Raw genomic sequence first — 18,245 nt, 5'->3', positions numbered from 1 at the left:
TCTCTCTCTCTCTCTCTCTCTCTCTCTCTCTCTCTCTCTCTCTCTCTCTCTCTCTCTCTCTCTCGAAATATTTTATATTAATATGAACAATTTATTTAAAAAGCAACGTTACATCAACGCGTGTACCATTAAATTTACATTCGGAAAAACTCAAGTAAAATATAAAATAGTTAAATCTCAATATATACTTACTTTATTCTGGAAAAAGATGAGCTTCTCGATAACTTATGGACGAGAGATAACTTGTGATAAGATAGACTTTACGAGCACCGCGTTCGAAGTATCCGAAAATTAATACAGCAGCAAACTTTGGTAGATTTGTGTGGACGAGTTTGGTAACGTGATATATTTAAAATAAGTCGACAGCAAACGTCTCGAATAAATATTTCAAGTTACGATACACTCGCGGTATTCTCGAAAGCAAAAGGCATGATGCGCTCTCTCTCTCTCTCTCTTTCTCTCTAACAATTTATAGTAAAAGGAAAGGAAGAAAAGAAGCTTTTCAGACGTCTCTTCAATATTTGGAAGCAAACGTAGCAGCAAACTTTAGCAGACGTCTGGGTATATTCTGTAGCGCGCGCGGATACACTCAAGGCAAATCGAAGGCGGCCGTCTCTCTCAATCGAGAGAGCGTCTCGTATAAATACTCAAAGTCTCGCAATATTTACCTTATCTTGGGAGAGAGGCAGGGGAAGAGTCATGCAGCCCAGCAGCTCGCTACGTCTGAAACACAAACGGAAAGGGAAGCGCACGTGAATTCTCGCCTTCGGTAGTAAGAGTCGCGTAAACGTGTGGACGCACGTACTTATATGACGCACGAGTGTGCCATCTATTCGCGAGATGCGAGCGTGGTGTATATACAGCGTGACCGTAATGTCGAATATAGGGTTGGAGGGTGCAAAGGGGGAACGCGAAGAGTCGCACGTGGTGCGCGTGGTGCGCATGATCCCGGAGAATCGATTCCCCTCCTACCGCAAAGGGAACCCTCGGATGCCTAGAAATTAGTTTAGATATTCGGAAGAAGAATGGACCGAGCGCCGAGGCCGAGAAGACGCGCGGCTCAGGAATGTGCCATTCTTTCTCTTTGCGCATTCCTACATTTTTATTATTTTTTTATATCATTAAGAAAATTAATATTGGGGAATTTTTATACCGGCGCTTCTCTCTCAAGCTCTTAATATCTGGATAAATATCTCGTTTAACTTTTCTCAACACGATCAGCTTGTAAATAGTTTCTTAATTGAATCAACTTATGCCAAGGCGGGAAAGTGGCGAAAGCTCTGGAGAAACGTTTCTTCCGCAATTATACATTTGCGAATAAGCATTGCTGTTTTCTTCGTCTATAGGAAAATAACTGTAAAATGTACAAGAAAAATGTTTCCTTGTCTACATAATGGAATCTGTTCTTATGAACTTTTCTCAATGAAACGTTCGCGCAACTTTCTACAACCCGATAGAACGCAAGCTGAAGTAACTCAAATGACTATTTCTGTCGAAGGAACGTCTGTATGTTCTTGGAGCAGCTTAAAATTAGGTTGACTGTCTCGGCCGGGGACAATTGGACGAATAAACAAGTCGGGCGGCAGAAGGGGCGGGTCGATTATCGATCGAATATCGAACTGGCCTTGCGTCGTTTTTCTCCGCGAGACTGGGAAGTATCGACTTACAAATACGCATAAAAATAAACGTAACCAGTGGGGAATGAACGAGAGGTCGGCGGCGGCAGGTTATAAGTAAACGTGAATTTACGAGCATGCGAGTATGTGTGGTCGCTGGTAACCGTGAAAAATTGGAAAACGACGACCGATAAATTCGACGATCCGCCAGCATAAATTTCGCGAGCCTACCGCGGCTCGTGGCCGGTTTACAAATTTCACGAGGCTTTCCCACGCCGCCTCGCCATACCTCGACCTGAGAGAAAGATTGCTATCTCGTGCACGGTACGAAGCATCACGTGCTCGTTAAGCTCCGCTTGAGTTAACGACGTATCATTTACGAGGCTTTATCAGGACGAATTAAATACGACCGATTCGCCGGCCGGGGTTAATTCGCGCGACGTCTCTACCCACGATTGCTCGACTATTACGATTAGACGAACATTAGCGCGAGGCAGATTATCGTTCGACCTTTATCGATCGGAATAACCTGTTCCCTAAACGGCGAGCTTTATTTGTCTAGGCAGACTTTACCGTTCTCCCCTTATCTTGTTTCTTGTGCCAATTTATATGGCACAGTGTCGTCCACCGAATGAGCTCCGTGACGTTCTCGGCGTATTGGTAAATAAATTCGCGAGTAGCGCGGCGCAAGACGATCAATTTACCGGGGACTTTATCGCGAGATTTACGAACTTAATCAGTATATTCCAGCAATTCCGTTGCTCAAGCTCCCCCCCTCTCTCTCTCTCTCTCTCTCTCTCTCTCTGTCTGTTTCTGCCTCTCTGTCTGTTTCTGTCTGTTTCTGTCTCTTTTTCTTTCTTATATTCTTGGCGGAGTATGCTCACCTCGCACGACGATCCCGGTGCCAGACAGCGATGTCCAGGGACGTGGGCCTGCCGGTGCAATGACTGTTATACGCCGGACAAGGTAATACCAGAGTCTCGCGGAACACCGGGTTCGGCGTAGCACGGTGGACCGCGGTTCTCTTCACAACTCCTTCGCCACTAGTGTTCTTCAAGCTCGCCTTGACATACGCGTGTACCGGTCCCTCGTACGCTCGCCTCAGGTCCTTGCACCTTATCACTGTATCAATTAAGAATCATATTCAAGTATCATATGAGTAAAGAAAACGAATGTGTCTTATTATCTCTACAGAGGAGATATATTATGGAGGAGATGCTCTTTCTGCTGCAAAAATATTGAAAGCCAGTTTTTGTTTGTGGCATTTTTTTGTATTGACTTATCTACGTGTAGAAAGAGCATCTATTCTAGAACGAAATAAGATAATAATTCAGTGTCATATGAAGTTCTATTTATGTTATCAGACATGCGTGTGTATATGCGCGTGTTCTCCAGCAATAACAGAGAATTAATAAGTGGAGTGATGTACATAATACGAGATGTACATTATGAGACGAGAGACGTCGAGAATTGATCTTGATATCGTAACTACCTCGGTAGCTCTTTGAGAGTCCTTGTGGGAACAAGACTTCGGCCTTATTTCATGAAGAATTGTTCGTGCTTTCTCGCTATACCAGTCGTCTACCCAGTCGACTCATTCGGATTTTATCGACAGTAGAATCGGTATTTTTTGAAAGAGCAAGAGAACGTCGAGAACGTTTACAGCGTGCGCAGTTCTTAAACACGTGCGCCATATTTCATTGCCGGTTTCCTTCGCTCGCTGACTCTCGCAAATTCGCTACATACTATTCCTGACCGAACTCGTTTCAATTTTTCGTCATGTTTGTTTAACATACGCTACTTTTTTTATTGCTGACTTCCTTTGCATAACATTGATGTTATACGTGGCAAACATAAAGTTTACTATAAAACAAGCTGGATTGCTTTTACCTCAGATTTTTCTACGCAAATCTGCGTATATTTTTCTAAAACTTTTCAAGTCCATATTCCAGATTTCATTTGGTCTCGATTAAAAGAGGTAAATAAACACAGGAGACTTGTGTAAACAAACCGAGTAGAATATTTCTCGAATCCTAGCACACGGGGCAAATATTTCGCAACTGTGCGACGGCACTGCGGGCAGAGGGAAACCCGGAGAATCGACGCTCCGGGCTCGCTCTTACGGCTGACTGTACCACGGCATGCACTACTTGCGCCCGAGGACGCCTGACCGATGCGGCATTCGCTCACTGACTCCGCAAGCCGACGAGTAGGGTGAATTCGCGAAACGCGCTTGTCCGCTGGAAACATTTATCGCCGTACGACTACAACAAGCTCCTCAGTCGCCGGTCCACATGAGGCGACCATAACCGAAGCGACATCGAAAATGTTTACACGCCAGAGAGCTGGTCTATAACGTAAATACCGCGAGTGTGTTTCCGTATCGACGTCGCGCTTAAATTCACCCTGCACTTCCGTCGACTCACCCTCGTGAACAGCGAGCCAAAGCGCGTTGGTTACCGAACGACAAGGGATCGTAAAATCTCTGAAGTAAGAAGCTGAAGATGAAGCTACGGGAAGAATGGCTCCCGCAGGACGAGTCGAGGACCTCGATCGACTCGTGCTGATCCTGCGGAACGATCTCACGCCGCGTCCGCGAGCGTTGCGTCGACAGAATGCGGCAGGAACTGTGCGCGACGCTTCTCGCGCACCGGACACGCGAAGGTGCAACGAAATCGGTGGAGCAAGTCGAGAGAACGAGAACAGAATATCGTCTTCGTCATCGTCGTCGTGGACAAGAGTCGAGATCACGGTTGTTTTCGCAAGGACAACGTCAAGGATCGATGCCGGTGTGAGCCTACTAACCAGAATCAAGCTGCCGGGAGGGTCTGTAGGTTACTGGCACAGTGTGGTGCCTCGCGAGGTGCCGAGCACCCCCGAAACACCCCCTCTCGTGACACGTAACTGGCGCATGTCTCGTGGCCGCGCGCGACCGCAAGGGTGTACGAGTACGCCGAACCGCCCCGCGAATAACTGGCGAAATCGTGCGTCGTCCGATCCGCGAGATATGTCGCGATATAATACGTGTAAGGTGTCTGACGCTAAATTTTCCATTCCTCGTGTACATATAGATTAGGACCAAACACAAAATTCCCCTACCATTTTCTAAGCAACTACGTACAATTTTGAGTTATTAATTATGGAAGATTCGCGCAAATCATCACGCGCAACAAGGCAGACAAGTTGTGATACCGACGCTTGCAATCATGTGCTTATAAATTAGGTCAAACTGAAAAAAAATGTTTTCTACCATTTTGCAAATATGAACGTGGAGTTTTGAGTTATCAATTAAAAAATACTGATGAATGATAGCACGCGATAATGTACCATATTCTTTCTGTCCTGCATATCTGTAAAGCTTGGTTACATCAGTCGAATGATAAACTAACTGATAGTTGAATTATACGTCAGTCTTTGTTTTTTTTCACGATATATCAAGACAGACGCATGTTTTAACCCGCGTCTGTCTTAATTTCAGTAATGTTTTAACTGTTAGTTAGCTTACCACTCGGTTGGTGCAACAAGGGCTAAACTCCACTTTCTTTATATCGACGCAATTAAAGTCTCTTTTTGAATAAGCATAACAAACTTACCTCGCACGTGTATGTGCTCTGCCACGAGAGAGCACTCGATCTCGATCGAGCCGCGGCAGTTGGATCTCAACGGTTCGCCTTCGGGGCTGAACTTCAAGCACCGTCTGACAGTCGCGATCAGGGGCACCTCCGGAGTGGTGGACACAGAAGTGACGAACGATTTTGAACTGTGCAGGTCGTCCATCATGGACGATTTGGGACTGTCGAGGTCCCAGGAACTTCTGGTCTTCCTGCTAATATCCACCTCTTTGCGATCGTTCGCGCCGCAGAAGGACGTCTTCAGAGCTGGCACGTGTCTTTCGTCCAAGGTGGAATCGAGATCCGTCTCTAACGCGAGCTTCTTCACGTTTGGATTAATCGCCTCGATCAACGCGTCCTGATTATCCGTCGCGGAAAGACTGGACGTTCTTTTCGCGCGTTTACCGACCACCGACTGCTCGCCGTCCTTTCGCGGACGTTTCCTGCGAATGCCGCGTTGCCTCTTGAGCGTGAACTCGCCCTCCAGGTCGTTCAAAGGCGACGTGAACGCCCAGGAGACTGGCGAAGGGTCCTCGAGAAGTTGGCTAACTGATGATATAGAGCTGTCGTTGCGCGCCGGCGATTCTTCCTCTGCCACCTCGTCCTGCTCTGCGATAGTCTCGTATATGTGTTCCATTGTCTTTGCATCTGACTGCTGTTCGCAGGACGCTTCCAGGATCTTGCTTCTCTCTTCGACATCCCCCAAAAGAATTTCCGCTACGGTCTTGCTCCCAAAGTTTACCTCCTGCTCTCTGCGTATAAAATTTTACACTCGATTTTTAATTTAATCGCTTGTTTCATACAACGATGAATCTTATATGTTTTTTGTAGAGGAATTAGTACGAACTATCGAATACGAATAAATATACTAAATATACGAATAAACAATTCGAGTATCCATTTTTTACTATACTCATTTTATTATATAATCAGAGGAAGTTTAAAAACAGAGAGAAGTTTAAAAACATATTAAGAAATAAGATCAGTTTCACGAAAATATTGTAAGAAAAAATATAATTTCAGTGTAATTTTTACTACAGTATTTTATGTGTACATGTGAAATATGATATCGCACTAATTTCGTCAAACTTAAACTTTGACCTGAAACTTAAACTTTGAGTTTTAGATTTCAAGCAAATGTCATGTCTACTTCCTCAAACGATTGCTTTCAAGTTACTCTCACAATTTTCTGAACTTTACACCTCCTCCGCGTCTCTTCTCCACGCTTTCGTGCAAGATTAAAATCTTCATTCTCGGAATTATCAAGTTCCCTCGCTCTTCGTGGTTTCATCACTTACCTGTGCAGCACTTCCGTTACAGTGTTATCCATATTCTCGAACTTGGGTAAATCCTGGTCTATAGTCAGACTCGACAGCTTGCCGACCAGCGGCGTCTGTCCCTGCGTCTTCTGCTTGAAGGGGCTGATCGCTTGCGCGAGCTTAGTGTGATACGGCGTCTTGCATCGCGCATGGATCTTCGTGATCTTCGCCAACTTTGGCAAATACGGTGTCCTCACGTGCCGTGTTGTCTTCTGCTCGACACCTTTGGAGCAGACCTTGGTTTTACCCAGCGGCATCGAGTCCGCCTCCATCACGTCCTCGGGGCTAGTTGCCATCGAGATCTGCTGAAAGAAGTCGGACACGTGCGACTGCAGATTTGCGCGCGCTTCGTTGACCACGTTCTGCGGTAGCTCGTTGTCGCTCGGGAAATTCCTGGCTCGGCTGTTCATGAAGAGCGCGGGGTCCGTCGGCAGGGTGAGGGCAGTGGAGCACTTGCCACCGGCCGGACAGAACATAAGCGGGCCGATATCGGTGTCCACTCTCGGCGTGCTTTGATAGAAGCTCTCCGTAGTCGAGGAATTTTCGACTCCGTTCTGCGACATGGATTGGCGTTTGTTCGGCCTCGAGTGCGGCTTTGTAGCCTGAAAAGCCGATCGAGTGACTCGTTTTCAGATAAACTTCCGATCAACGTTAACAAACGAGAATTCTCTCTCTCTCTCTCTCTCTCTCTCTGTGTGTGTGTGTGTGTGTGTGTGTGTGTGTTGGTGTGCGCGCATATGTGTCTATGTGTGTGTCTGTCGAATTTTCGTGAGCTCACTATTACCTGAAAATACGTCCTCAAGTCAGTCCCATGACTTCTGCATCTTCTCCTTCGCGCCGGCGTCGTCTTGGACGCATTCGACACATTCTGAGCGGTTACTTGTCTAGTTCGGGTAGTAGAGGTTGGCGGTGTGTTGGACAAGTCTCGAAAAGGCCTGCGAGGTGCTTTATTCAAGGTGGGCGGACCGTGAGGTGTCGAGCTGGTCGTCGACAACGATCTCGAGACCGTCCACTTCAGCATCTCTACGCGGAAAAAAACTAATGTTATAATGAGAGCAGACAAAGAGTGAGAGAGAGAGAGAGAGAAAGTAGGTTGAACTTGTAGAGATCAGATTTATTAGAGATAATTATTGAGAAGTATTTATTAAACATATTAGAGATTAGGTTTATAACAAAGAATTCTAAAATATTTATTGTCAAACGTGCGTATAATTATTGTTCCAGCCATTTCTTTTCTAAATGTTCTCAACTTTATCTTTTAATAGATATTTCTTCTTCTTCGGAATTCAGATCTACAATGAGAAAGAAATATTTGGAAATTGATTTGCGAGATAAAAGTTTATTTCACAGAAATAAACTTTATATCCTACTAATATTTATTCACAAATATTGTTTTCTCAGTATACAGACTTGTGAAACGATCTTTGCTATCTCAAGTATCAACTTTTTCCGCTTTCTATTCTATTAGTCTCATATATCAGATCTAACTGTTTCCTTCGTACACACAAAGGTGGAAGTGCAAGGGTTGGGCCAGTTGTCATTAATTTACGATGCTATGTAGAATGTACAGGCATGAATGGGAGAGTCGTTACGTCTCGATAACGTTGACAACAGCGTACTGCCCTGCCCAGTCCACCCATTGACCCTGAACATGAAGTAATCGTTCGCGCTTAATTACGTAGGGAGAGACGTGCACGATACGCTACACAAAACAGACGACAGGAAATGTCGTCGTGACGAGATCGAGAGAAAGGAGAGCGAGAGAGAAATATAGAGACATGCACCTGTCGCGTCATACGGGAAATAGCGAAACAGGTGAAAGCCATGCTACACCTGAGAGACGGTTTCTCGAGTTAGCACTTAGCTAGACCCATGCTTAACGATCCCATAAACGGCCCTTAAAACTAACGCCAATGTTTCTCTTTTTCTCTCAGTCTTTCGTTTTGTCGCTTTCTCTCTTTATTTCCTTCTCATTCTCCAGAGCGAAACGCCATCGAAGGTAATTTCATCGTGGTCAACGACGTGAGAGGAAAAAAATCGGGCGCGGACAAGCGCGACGGGCGACAAAGAGAATGTGACGGAGCGAATGGGCCGAATTATTGTTTCGCACGGTGACAACGTTGTTGCTGCGCATGCAGCCCCTGACTCGTGAAATCGCTGATTCGATTAGACCGCATGTGAGCACAGATTCCACGGTCATCGAATTGATTCCGGAAGCCTTTCTCGCGAATGTGATCTAGTTTGGCAATTCCCAATCGGAGATACTGCAACCGACGCTCGATATTTTCGCGGATATTGCAATTTATTTCGGTTCGGACTCCACTTTTCGTTGTGTGATGGGAGCATTGACCGTTTTTTATTCGAATTCGAAGTTTATTCGAAGTTGAATTCACTGAATCCAATGTTGAAAGTATATTAAGAAAGATATCTTGGTAACTGCAACTATAACAACATAAAAAATAATTAGTATAAATTGTGATAAAAAAATCATTTTCCCTTTTATTAAGCTCTATTATAACGTTAGTAGTAATAATATTACATGTATATACTACTACCGTTTTCGTATTAGAACTAAGGAATATTGGTTGGGGCCAAAAATAACTATAATTTTAGTTGGATCAATCATTTTCTCTTAGTGTAGAAAGAAAATATGTAAGAGTGCCTTAACCGATAATTCGCTTAATATTGATCATTTCGTCTGAGTATGTCAAAGAACGGCCGAAACATGTCGACCGATAATTCATTGATTTATATCTGCACGCGTGTACTATTATTCGTAATTATAAACACATCACATCTGCAATCAGTTCTTACTGCTCTTCATTGTTACATATTTTTACACGAAAAAATACACAATAAAAATGTATTCTTCGTGATTTTTTGGAACGCTTTGAGCGAAATCCTCATTCGAGATTCGGAGATTCGGAGATTCGGAGATTCGGAGATTCGCGCAGCGCTCGGCGGAAACGGGAGACATCTCGCGATGCATCCGGTCAAGCGAGAGACCCCGCATCCCTGATCCCGATCCTGACCCTGAAAGGAACTCCTTTGAAACAACCTGAAAATCGTACAGGCAGTAAGCCGGTGACGGTGCGTAAGAGAGCGACGGCAATAGCAGCAGCAGCACTAGCAGTAGCAGCAGGTTTTCACTTTTAACGGTTTGTCGAAAGGGGAAAAAGGGGAGGGAGGGAGTGCGGCATGTATTGTACTAGCTAGGTATAAAAATGCATTCATTTGCATACAGGCTGTTGCTATGCCCCGGTACGCACACGAGCATACTCCGAGTCCTTTTTCGCGCGCGCTCGCTCGCATGCGTTTCTCCGAGAAATGTGCGAGTGTACGTGTCTGTCGCGACACCACCCTAGGCATTCGCAAAACGGTCCGGGCACCTGCCCATATGGTGGTGGAACACGGTGAGTCCCATCTGGTATCTGAGCGCTCGGCCCAACGCTAGGTGGAACCCCGATGTCGAAGTGTAGCCGAAGGTGACGGCTATGTGACGTTTGGGCGAAGGCACTTTCTCCTAACGTACGTTTCGAAAGTCTCTCTCTCTCTCTCTCTCTCTCTCTCTCTCTCTCTCTCTCTCTCTCTCTCTCAATCTTCATGGAAAGAGTTGCATCGCGATAAGAGACCGTTTTCTGGCGAGCTTCTTGCGAGAACTTTGAAAAGTAGAGACAATCTCTTTAAAAGCCCGTGAGTCCGACGACGAGCTTCGCGCTAGACAGAATGACACACGGAATAGCTGAAAACCCTCCGGACGCATTCGTCGCGACGAGTCCCTCTCTTGGACGAACCAGTACAAGCGGCGACGAAAGGCATCCGTTTATATAATCAGACGCTAGTTTGTCGTTCGACGTAAACACGACACGACAGCCAGACTGCACCTGCGATAAGGTATTGTTTCGTCCGTTTCCGGCTTGCGACTGCACGACATTACGCTAAATTGTACACCAAACATTTTATTGTCAGCGCGCTTGAATGGAGGAGTTGGCGTGTGCGTGTCGCTGTGCGCTATGAAGGGATATAAGGACGGTACCTTTGTGAATTGCAGACCAGACTCGACCAGAAAGAGACTATGAACGTCATACTTTTGCAAAAATATTTCCTTATTAAAAAAATGTACAGTTTATATTTAGCAATAATAGAGAGAGGGAAAACGGAAACAAAAATAGAAAAAAAGATTTCTGAAATATTAAATTTGGTAATGAAACTATAACTTTATATATACATATATTCAAAAAGAAATTCTTTTTTCATAGTTAGTATGTTATAATTTAGATCTCTAAATTTTTTCATATAAATTTATATTTTCTCAAGACAAGATCTTATGTTATTTTGGGAACATGAAACGATACTAAGCAATGAGAAGAGGAAGACAGAGAGAGAAATAGAAAAAAGATTTCTGAAATATTAAATTTGGTAACGGAAACTGTCACGCGATATCGTAATGTTTCCGAACTGTCTATCAGTAAGTTATCGTTCTATCATTTGCGGAGAGGTAATATCCGGGAAGAATAATGGTTCAAATAGTAGATAAGGATCGTCTAACTTGATCGCACGTGCCACCTGCACCCTAATGCACCGTCCTTCCCATTGAGATCTCGCTGTGGCTACGATAGATTCGATTAGAATATCCATGGCGCTCTATTAAGCGGGACCGAGGGGCCCAGCGTCGTAATTACGAGTGCACGATAAATCTTAGAAGCCCACTGTGTGTATGCGATATAAGGAAAGGGGAACCACACTGTATGGTCCACCTGTGAGCGCTATCGTTTGATCTCCGACGATCTATGATATGGCGCGCCTCGCGAACAAACGACCGCGGTACGAGAAGCGCTAACTTACATATTTCCAATTTGTATAACGCGTTTAACACTCGAGGAAAAGACCGGTGGATAAGGGAAGGTGCAAGGAAACGAACTTGAACTTGCTTCGCCAAAAGACACATTTTGTTTTCTCACAATAATGCTTAACTCAATGCGACGCGCTCGGTTTACGTTGTATTTAAAATTAGTATATTGTTGTTTAGCTGTCATAAATTGCGGGAGAGAAAATCGAGACCCCAAGACAATGATAACGATCCTGCACGACTTTAGCAAAAATTGGGGACGATAGCAATAAGAACATTGAAATTCGATTTGTTTTGACTCGTATCTATACACTGAGGAAAAGATATTTGGTATTTGTTATTATAAAGCATAGTGAAATAATTAGAATCAGAAAAATCATTTTTGTAATAATCGCGCACGTTACTATACACAAAAAATATCATTCTGGTGTTAGGAAAATGAATTATTTAGCTTATTTTCCTCCTTTCAAGTAATGGTTACTTTCATTAAAAAAAGAGAATATTTTCTGTACACTCAATATATTTTGTAATCAATAAATTTGTAATGTCAATAAATTTTAAAAAAAGCTCATGTACTCAAAATTTTTTTCTTCATAAAATACTACAAAACTTTATCGCAGAAAAAGTTGATTCAGCTCTATGTAAGAAAATAGAGTTTTTGTTTTATATTCTTGATTTGAAATGCTAAACTTGCTAGGATTTAGAATGTATTTTGAATAAATTTCATAACTTATGATGAAATATGATAGATTTAGAATATATAAACTTATGAAATACTTGAAACTATTAACATTACTTGAATACAGAATGTGTATAGTATTAGTGATAATAATTTTGTCTGCATATTTATTATTATCATTATTGATTTCTTGTTAGAATAACGAGAAATTGCAGTTGGCACTGAAAACAACTACAATCTTAGCATGGTCAACCGTTTTTAATTGGCCATTTCTTTCCTCTCAGTATAAACGCATTTCATGAATATCAAGTAGCAATTGGGAGGCACCCCGTACTTCAGCTCAATGTCGCGAAACAGTGACAAGTGCACAAAAGCGGCGTGGCGTCGCGATGTCGAATTGTTCCGCGGCCTCCCGATCTCCCTTTTATGAGCTCATAAAACGTTCGCACGAGGTCGAGACGCGTTCCTGAGGTCGTGTCGTGAATGCGAGAATGCGTCCCTACGAGATTGGGCCCGGAATTACAACATCGCCTCAAACTTCTCCCGTCCCCGCGAGTCCCGACCCCGCTCACTTTCCCGCAGGACACCGCAGGCAGGCATCGACCTTCGGGTATGTCTGTGCCCCGGAAAGTGAATAAAACGGGGCGACGGTTGAAACCTTGACACGCTTGCAAGCACGGCTGACAAGGTCCCTCTCTCTTCCGTATAATACATACTATACATACAAAAAGTGTTTTTAATAAGAAAGAAGAAGAGAAATTCGCACAAAGAGGTAACCGAGATCGATCGAGGGGCGGATCTCGCTTGTTTTTCTAACGCGGACCTTTCTCAGCCTTCGGAAAGGCTTATTTGCAAATTCTACATCTGCCATGCAAAGCTCGCTCGCGCGCGCGCGCGACATACGATGTACTGACGATAAAAGTTGAAGCGACTGCAAACCCAATATCAGATGTCCGAAAGTTCATTTCAAATTTCATTCTTTCATTGTCAAAATTCATTCTTTATTTCTTTCAAAAGAAGCCCGTGATACAGCCGTGAATATCAGAGTTAACGTTTAATACAACGAACGAAGATTTACTTGAAATTTTCTGTGAAAAATATAGTCGAGGGACATCCCATGCGCGATATCGCGGTCAGTTCCACTTCGAAGCAAAGTCGAACTCGCGAGAGAAGGATACGTCTTCGTCCCTTTCTTCATCGTGGCGTTAATAATCACTTGTTGTTGGGGCCGCACGAGACTAATGGCAGTCGTTGCGCGGAAACCGCCGTCACAATGCGGATTATTCACGGGCCCAAGACAAGAAAGACGGTAGCCATTAACGGTTCCGATGCGCCCCTCGTCTCGGCATGCAAACGAGGAAAACGAGAAACAGCTCGAAAAGCAACACGAGTTCTCGACGCAATCCCAATATTTGTACGCGTAATTTATCAGCATCTCCGCTGCGGTAGAAATAGAGACGCTAACTTGCGACGGGGTTCCCGGAAAGGAATCGCTTGCGAGCCGCAACCTTCAGACTTCAAGACTGACAGAAAGGAGAAGAAACCGCAAGGAGCACGCGTATCGCCCTCAAGTAAACGCTCGACAATTCGCCCTCAAGTAAATGCTGTTGTTCTGAAAAGGGGATGACTGTAAAAGGGGAATTCGTAACATCCATCGAGAGACCGATAACGAGAGTACTTATCCTCTTGGTACCCCCGAGATAGCCACTCAGGCAGACATCAGCAACGTTCCCTACGCAGACGCAGGAAAAATAACGGCCGCCGGCGTATCGAGTGCAAGAAGAACTACGAATTTCTACCCCGGAGAAGATCCTCGGGGGCCGTTCAGAAGAGCGGGGGACAGGAGGCAGGTGGGTTTTCTCTCTCATACCTGATCCCTTTTCAAGACTGCGGCATACACATGCGCCAAATATACGTATATATACGCGTACACACGCATGCACTCCGGCGCGTATGCCGCGATCGGTCCCCGAAAACGCTCTATTCATCGTCTCCCTTTACTCTCCGGGCCTCCCCCTACCTCTATTTCGTCCTCTCTCGCTCTCTCGTTCCTTCTTTCCTCTCTCGCGCTCTCTTTCTATCTCCTTCTTCGAGCCTAAGCCTCGGTTCTGATTTATATTGGATTGACCCCGGGCGCACCTTTTGCTAGTGCCATTTTCTCGAAATGCTCCCCGGGGGGTGGGAGGGTGGTTTTCGGGGAGCCAACCGACGACAATCAAAGCCGCATTCACGCGCTAGAGGCTACTACTACCTCGCCTTGTAGGCGACAGGAAGAGATTAGGGGAGCGGGGTGAAAGGAGAGGAAGAAATGGGAGGGGAGTCTAGAGAGAAAACACGTCGCGCGAGAAAAGAAGACAGGCCCCGGGACCCGCGCGTTATTTGGAGCACACCTGTCCCCCGTGATCGCGCGCCCCGTTCCCATGTCGCGCGCCTCTCCCCACCAGGACTCGAAATCGCGTGTTCCCCATGAAGATGAGGCTTTCGCGAGGGCACGTTTCGAACATAATTTTCGGGAGAAAAGTTCGCTCGAAGGCAGACTTGGTCAAGGATGATTGCAGAATCGTGGGACCGTTTGAGCTTCGGGGAAAGCGACGAAGAAATTACAGGCGATATAAAACGAGGGAATTGAAGTAAAGGGAAAAATCTTGAAGACTGTGAAGTAACAAGAGAAGAGGCTACAACTCAATGAATACATGAAAAATTGTCCAACTTTCGTATTATCTTCTTTTCCGGGGATTCTCTTCTATTCGATATATCGAATTTTTTGTTATATCTAATTTCTGATTGGCACATCGTAATCGAAAATCAGGGTCGTCATTTAGACGAGTGACTGGCAAGGTAGATTATCTTTCTCGCCAGATAAAAAATTTCATTTTGATACACTCTAAATTATTCAGATCTGCATTCACGGTCCGTTACGTTTTTGCCTGGACACGTCGTCTTTGGTCGTACGTAGACGTGCTAGCCGGGAAGAGTCAAAGTGGAATCTAATTCTCAAGATACGATCCACTCGACGGAGAGTGAAGGGTGTGCGTGTCTCGGGGCGGCTGTGACCGACCCATCAAACTAGAAAGATGACCCACGGTCGAAAGGAGAACAAACGCGAAGGTTGATCGAGAATGAACTGGAAACTCGCGAATCGCGAGCGCGCGACATCTCTCTCTTTCTCTCTCTCTCTCTCTCTTTATCGCACTTTCTTTCTCGCACGCTTATTACGCACGCATGCACGTCGCGATCATTCGGAAGGAGACTCTGCCAGGACATTCGGAACGAGACTCGAAAATAAGGCAGGAACAATGGCGGGGAAACGAGTCCTGCCAACGAGTCCGGGGGTCATTTAAACGGCGGAACACCGAAGCTCCGTCGAGAAAAGGATCCTCGGGGTGGACCCACGGGGTCCGCGCCATCGGGCAGGAAAGTTTGTATAGGACCCACAAGACTGGCCCTTCTTTCACATCCACCACCTTCTCCTCTTGTCCCCCTCCGCCTTCCCCTCCTTAGACTCGCCGTCTTGCAAAATCTCTCCACCTCGTCGGCAGATGTACGCGAGGCACACGCGTGCTCCTCCTTTTTTCCCTTTCGGATCCCGTGGGCCCGCGTGTCGCACGGATCAAAAAGGACTGTCTTACAATTAGACGAGGTTCTAACATCGCTCTCGAGGGCGCACTTGTTCATTGTTCGAGTGAGCGAGCGACCGACAGACCGAACGACCGAACGAACGAACGACCGACCGACCGACCGACCGACCGACCGACCGGCAAGTCGGAAACCCCTCTCGCTTTCCGGACACTCTTCAACGACTCCCGATTCTTTGCCTCCCCTTAGCTTCCCTCCTCCCTCCCTTATTCGCCGCGATTTCATCTCGCGAGGCCGGTCACGTTTTTGCATGGTGATGCCCATGATTTCGCACCGTGAATAAATAAGTACCGTCGTAAGCTCACGCTTCGGGGAATTTAGAAACTCACAACCCCATGGCGTATATTAACCCTCTCTCTATCTCGGCGTTATTGCACGCCAAGGTTATTATAACATAATAATGCGAGCAAGAGCTAAGCGTGCAGATGCTCTATCTTGGACAGCTCTCGGAGTTTTGCGCTGAAATCGCGCGATTGAATAAATTCAAATGGGATGAACTCGTGGATTACGTAAAATCGTTACGGCTTTGTTTAAACAATTATTCTCTCTGCACATTATTAATCATTTCTAGAGAAGGAAATAGGTCAGCCACACCTTGCGCGACGGCTGAATTGTATGAATTTCAATTAATGATCGTCAATCTCTCTCACGCTAATGAAAAAAATTTCCATTTTCTTTTTATCCATTCGACAATGATTTATTCGTGTGTGTAGACCGTCACTCAGCAAGGTAATCGTAAAAAGAAAAGAAACTCTTGAATAACTACTGTATAAAATTCACGTTACTTGTGCAATTGGCTATCTAATCTGTTAGTGGGAGAAATTATCAGAAAAAGTTAAATATCTCTCTCTGAGAATGTTTATATTATGATACATTTATCACTTTTGACAATGTTTATACTATGATACATTTATCAGAGAGAGAGAGAGAGAGAGAAAGAGAAAATAATTGAAGGCGTAGCCCTCTTTAAAAATCGCGAACATTAACACGCATTATAAGTCTGAAAACAACCCCCATGATTTGTCGTATAATTTTAAAAATAATCACAGAAAAATTTGGAATAATTAGTTCAATGCAAACCGTTTAGTGCATATCTCTAATTGAAAGCAATTGCCCGGCAATACTCTGTACAAACGGACAAGTCCCCGGTGGAAGGTATCTTTGATCAATCAACGATCCGTGAAAATTCCCACTAAAAGGCAATTACCGGATGATTTGCATGAGAGCGTGTCATCGTGGTTTCGTGGACTGGAAAAGCGCTAAATAATCGCGCATCTATTAACACGACAAGTAGAAAGAGGCCATAAGTCGAAAAAGAACAAAAAATCGCGAGTGGACGAGGGAGTCAGGAGAAAAAAAATGAACAGAGTGTCGCTCCCCTCTCAACCATGCGTAATAGCCGCAATGTGCAAGCAGGCGCCATTGTTTCACCGGTAACTTTCAGGTCTGATGTGAGCAGGCAAAGTATAACCGTCGAACGATTAAGCGATCGTTTACTCCCTCGAGCGGAAGAGGGTGATGAGATTTTTGCCGCGATCGGGGTAGCCAAGCGCGATTTCTCAATGAAGCGAAAAGCCACTTCTTTTAATCTGAGGAAAGTTACGATTTTTTAGTAGAAGAAACTTCAAGCAGGCGAAATGAAATGTCTTGTGTCAAATATATCAAACCACGAACTCGAATCTATTAAATTAAATAAGAACGAAGCGTGTCGCAACACACATACACATATACACACAGCACCTATAAAAGAAGGAAACACAGTAGACATTTTCTCACAGTTCAAAAGTAAGCGCGCGAGGTCTTCGACTTTACATTCCCCCGTGTTTCTTCGGGAACTCCTTCCCTGCCTCCCACGAATCTTGATCTCTCGTACACCTCGGATCGATCCTCGTGCAAACCGGTCGGCAAAACCTACGATCGCCCCGCGCGACGGCAAGAAAAAAAGAAAGAAAGAAAGGAGAAGACATACCAGACGGGCTATTCACTGCGTCCTTGGCACCAGAAGATTCGGCTAAAACATCCGATGTTGAAACATCCGACGATATGAGTGGTCAACAACGAATCACTTTTTCGGGAGCACGGATCGCGTTCCACATAGCACGATTATTACGACCCGATTACTACGACAATATGCAATCGTCGGTACCGATCCGTCCGGCTGAATCGCGTGAGGAGGTGTCGATAACGTGGCACCTCGACGACTGCCTCTACACTGACGAGGTGGGGTGAGACCCCGGGCCTTATGTAGAAAGGGTCCCTAGGTGAGCCGACGGAACAGGAGAGACCAGCTCGCTCGTTCTCTGTCACCCCATCGCGTATGCCTTGCGCTCCTTCTCTGTTCCACTCGTACCTGGCGCGATTCCCCTTCCACGAGCCCACTACACGCCGGCCAGTCCGCATAGTTCCAAGTGAGCGCTGGTGATCCAATGATCATCGATGTCAAAAGCGCCGGCCGATGAAACCAGAGAAGAATATGCGGGATATTTACATGCAAACAGGTAGAATATCAGGGCCAGTTCGAGAAAAACGACGACA

At 45.2% G+C, this 18,245-nt stretch overlaps 1 protein-coding gene across 1 annotated transcript in view; it reads right to left on the bottom strand.

Annotated features, from left to right (window-relative positions):
- The window catches only part of LOC116842106, a 31,277-nt gene extending 13,369 nt beyond the window's left edge, over window positions 1-17,908 (bottom strand). Inside the window, exons 1-6 of the mRNA XM_032810829.1 lie at window positions 17,680-17,908; window positions 7,331-7,569; window positions 6,526-7,148; window positions 5,210-5,979; window positions 2,501-2,738; window positions 669-723 (exon numbers count right to left, since the gene is read on the bottom strand). Coding sequence (XP_032666720.1) covers window positions 669-723; window positions 2,501-2,738; window positions 5,210-5,979; window positions 6,526-7,148; window positions 7,331-7,567 — 1,923 coding nt within the window. The 5' untranslated portion in view covers window positions 7,568-7,569; window positions 17,680-17,908. The remainder of the gene's footprint in view (window positions 1-668; window positions 724-2,500; window positions 2,739-5,209; window positions 5,980-6,525; window positions 7,149-7,330; window positions 7,570-17,679) is intronic.
- Window positions 17,909-18,245: the final 337 nt, after the last annotated feature.

Source organism: Odontomachus brunneus, unplaced genomic scaffold (genome assembly GCF_010583005.1).
Source record: "Odontomachus brunneus isolate Ranch 3 - 2012 unplaced genomic scaffold, Obru_v1 Obru_scaffold_021, whole genome shotgun sequence".
In the NCBI taxonomy this organism is placed as follows: domain Eukaryota; kingdom Metazoa; phylum Arthropoda; class Insecta; order Hymenoptera; family Formicidae; genus Odontomachus; species Odontomachus brunneus.
Note: the sequence above shows the minus strand (reverse complement) of the source record. Positions and strands in the feature narration are given on the sequence as shown.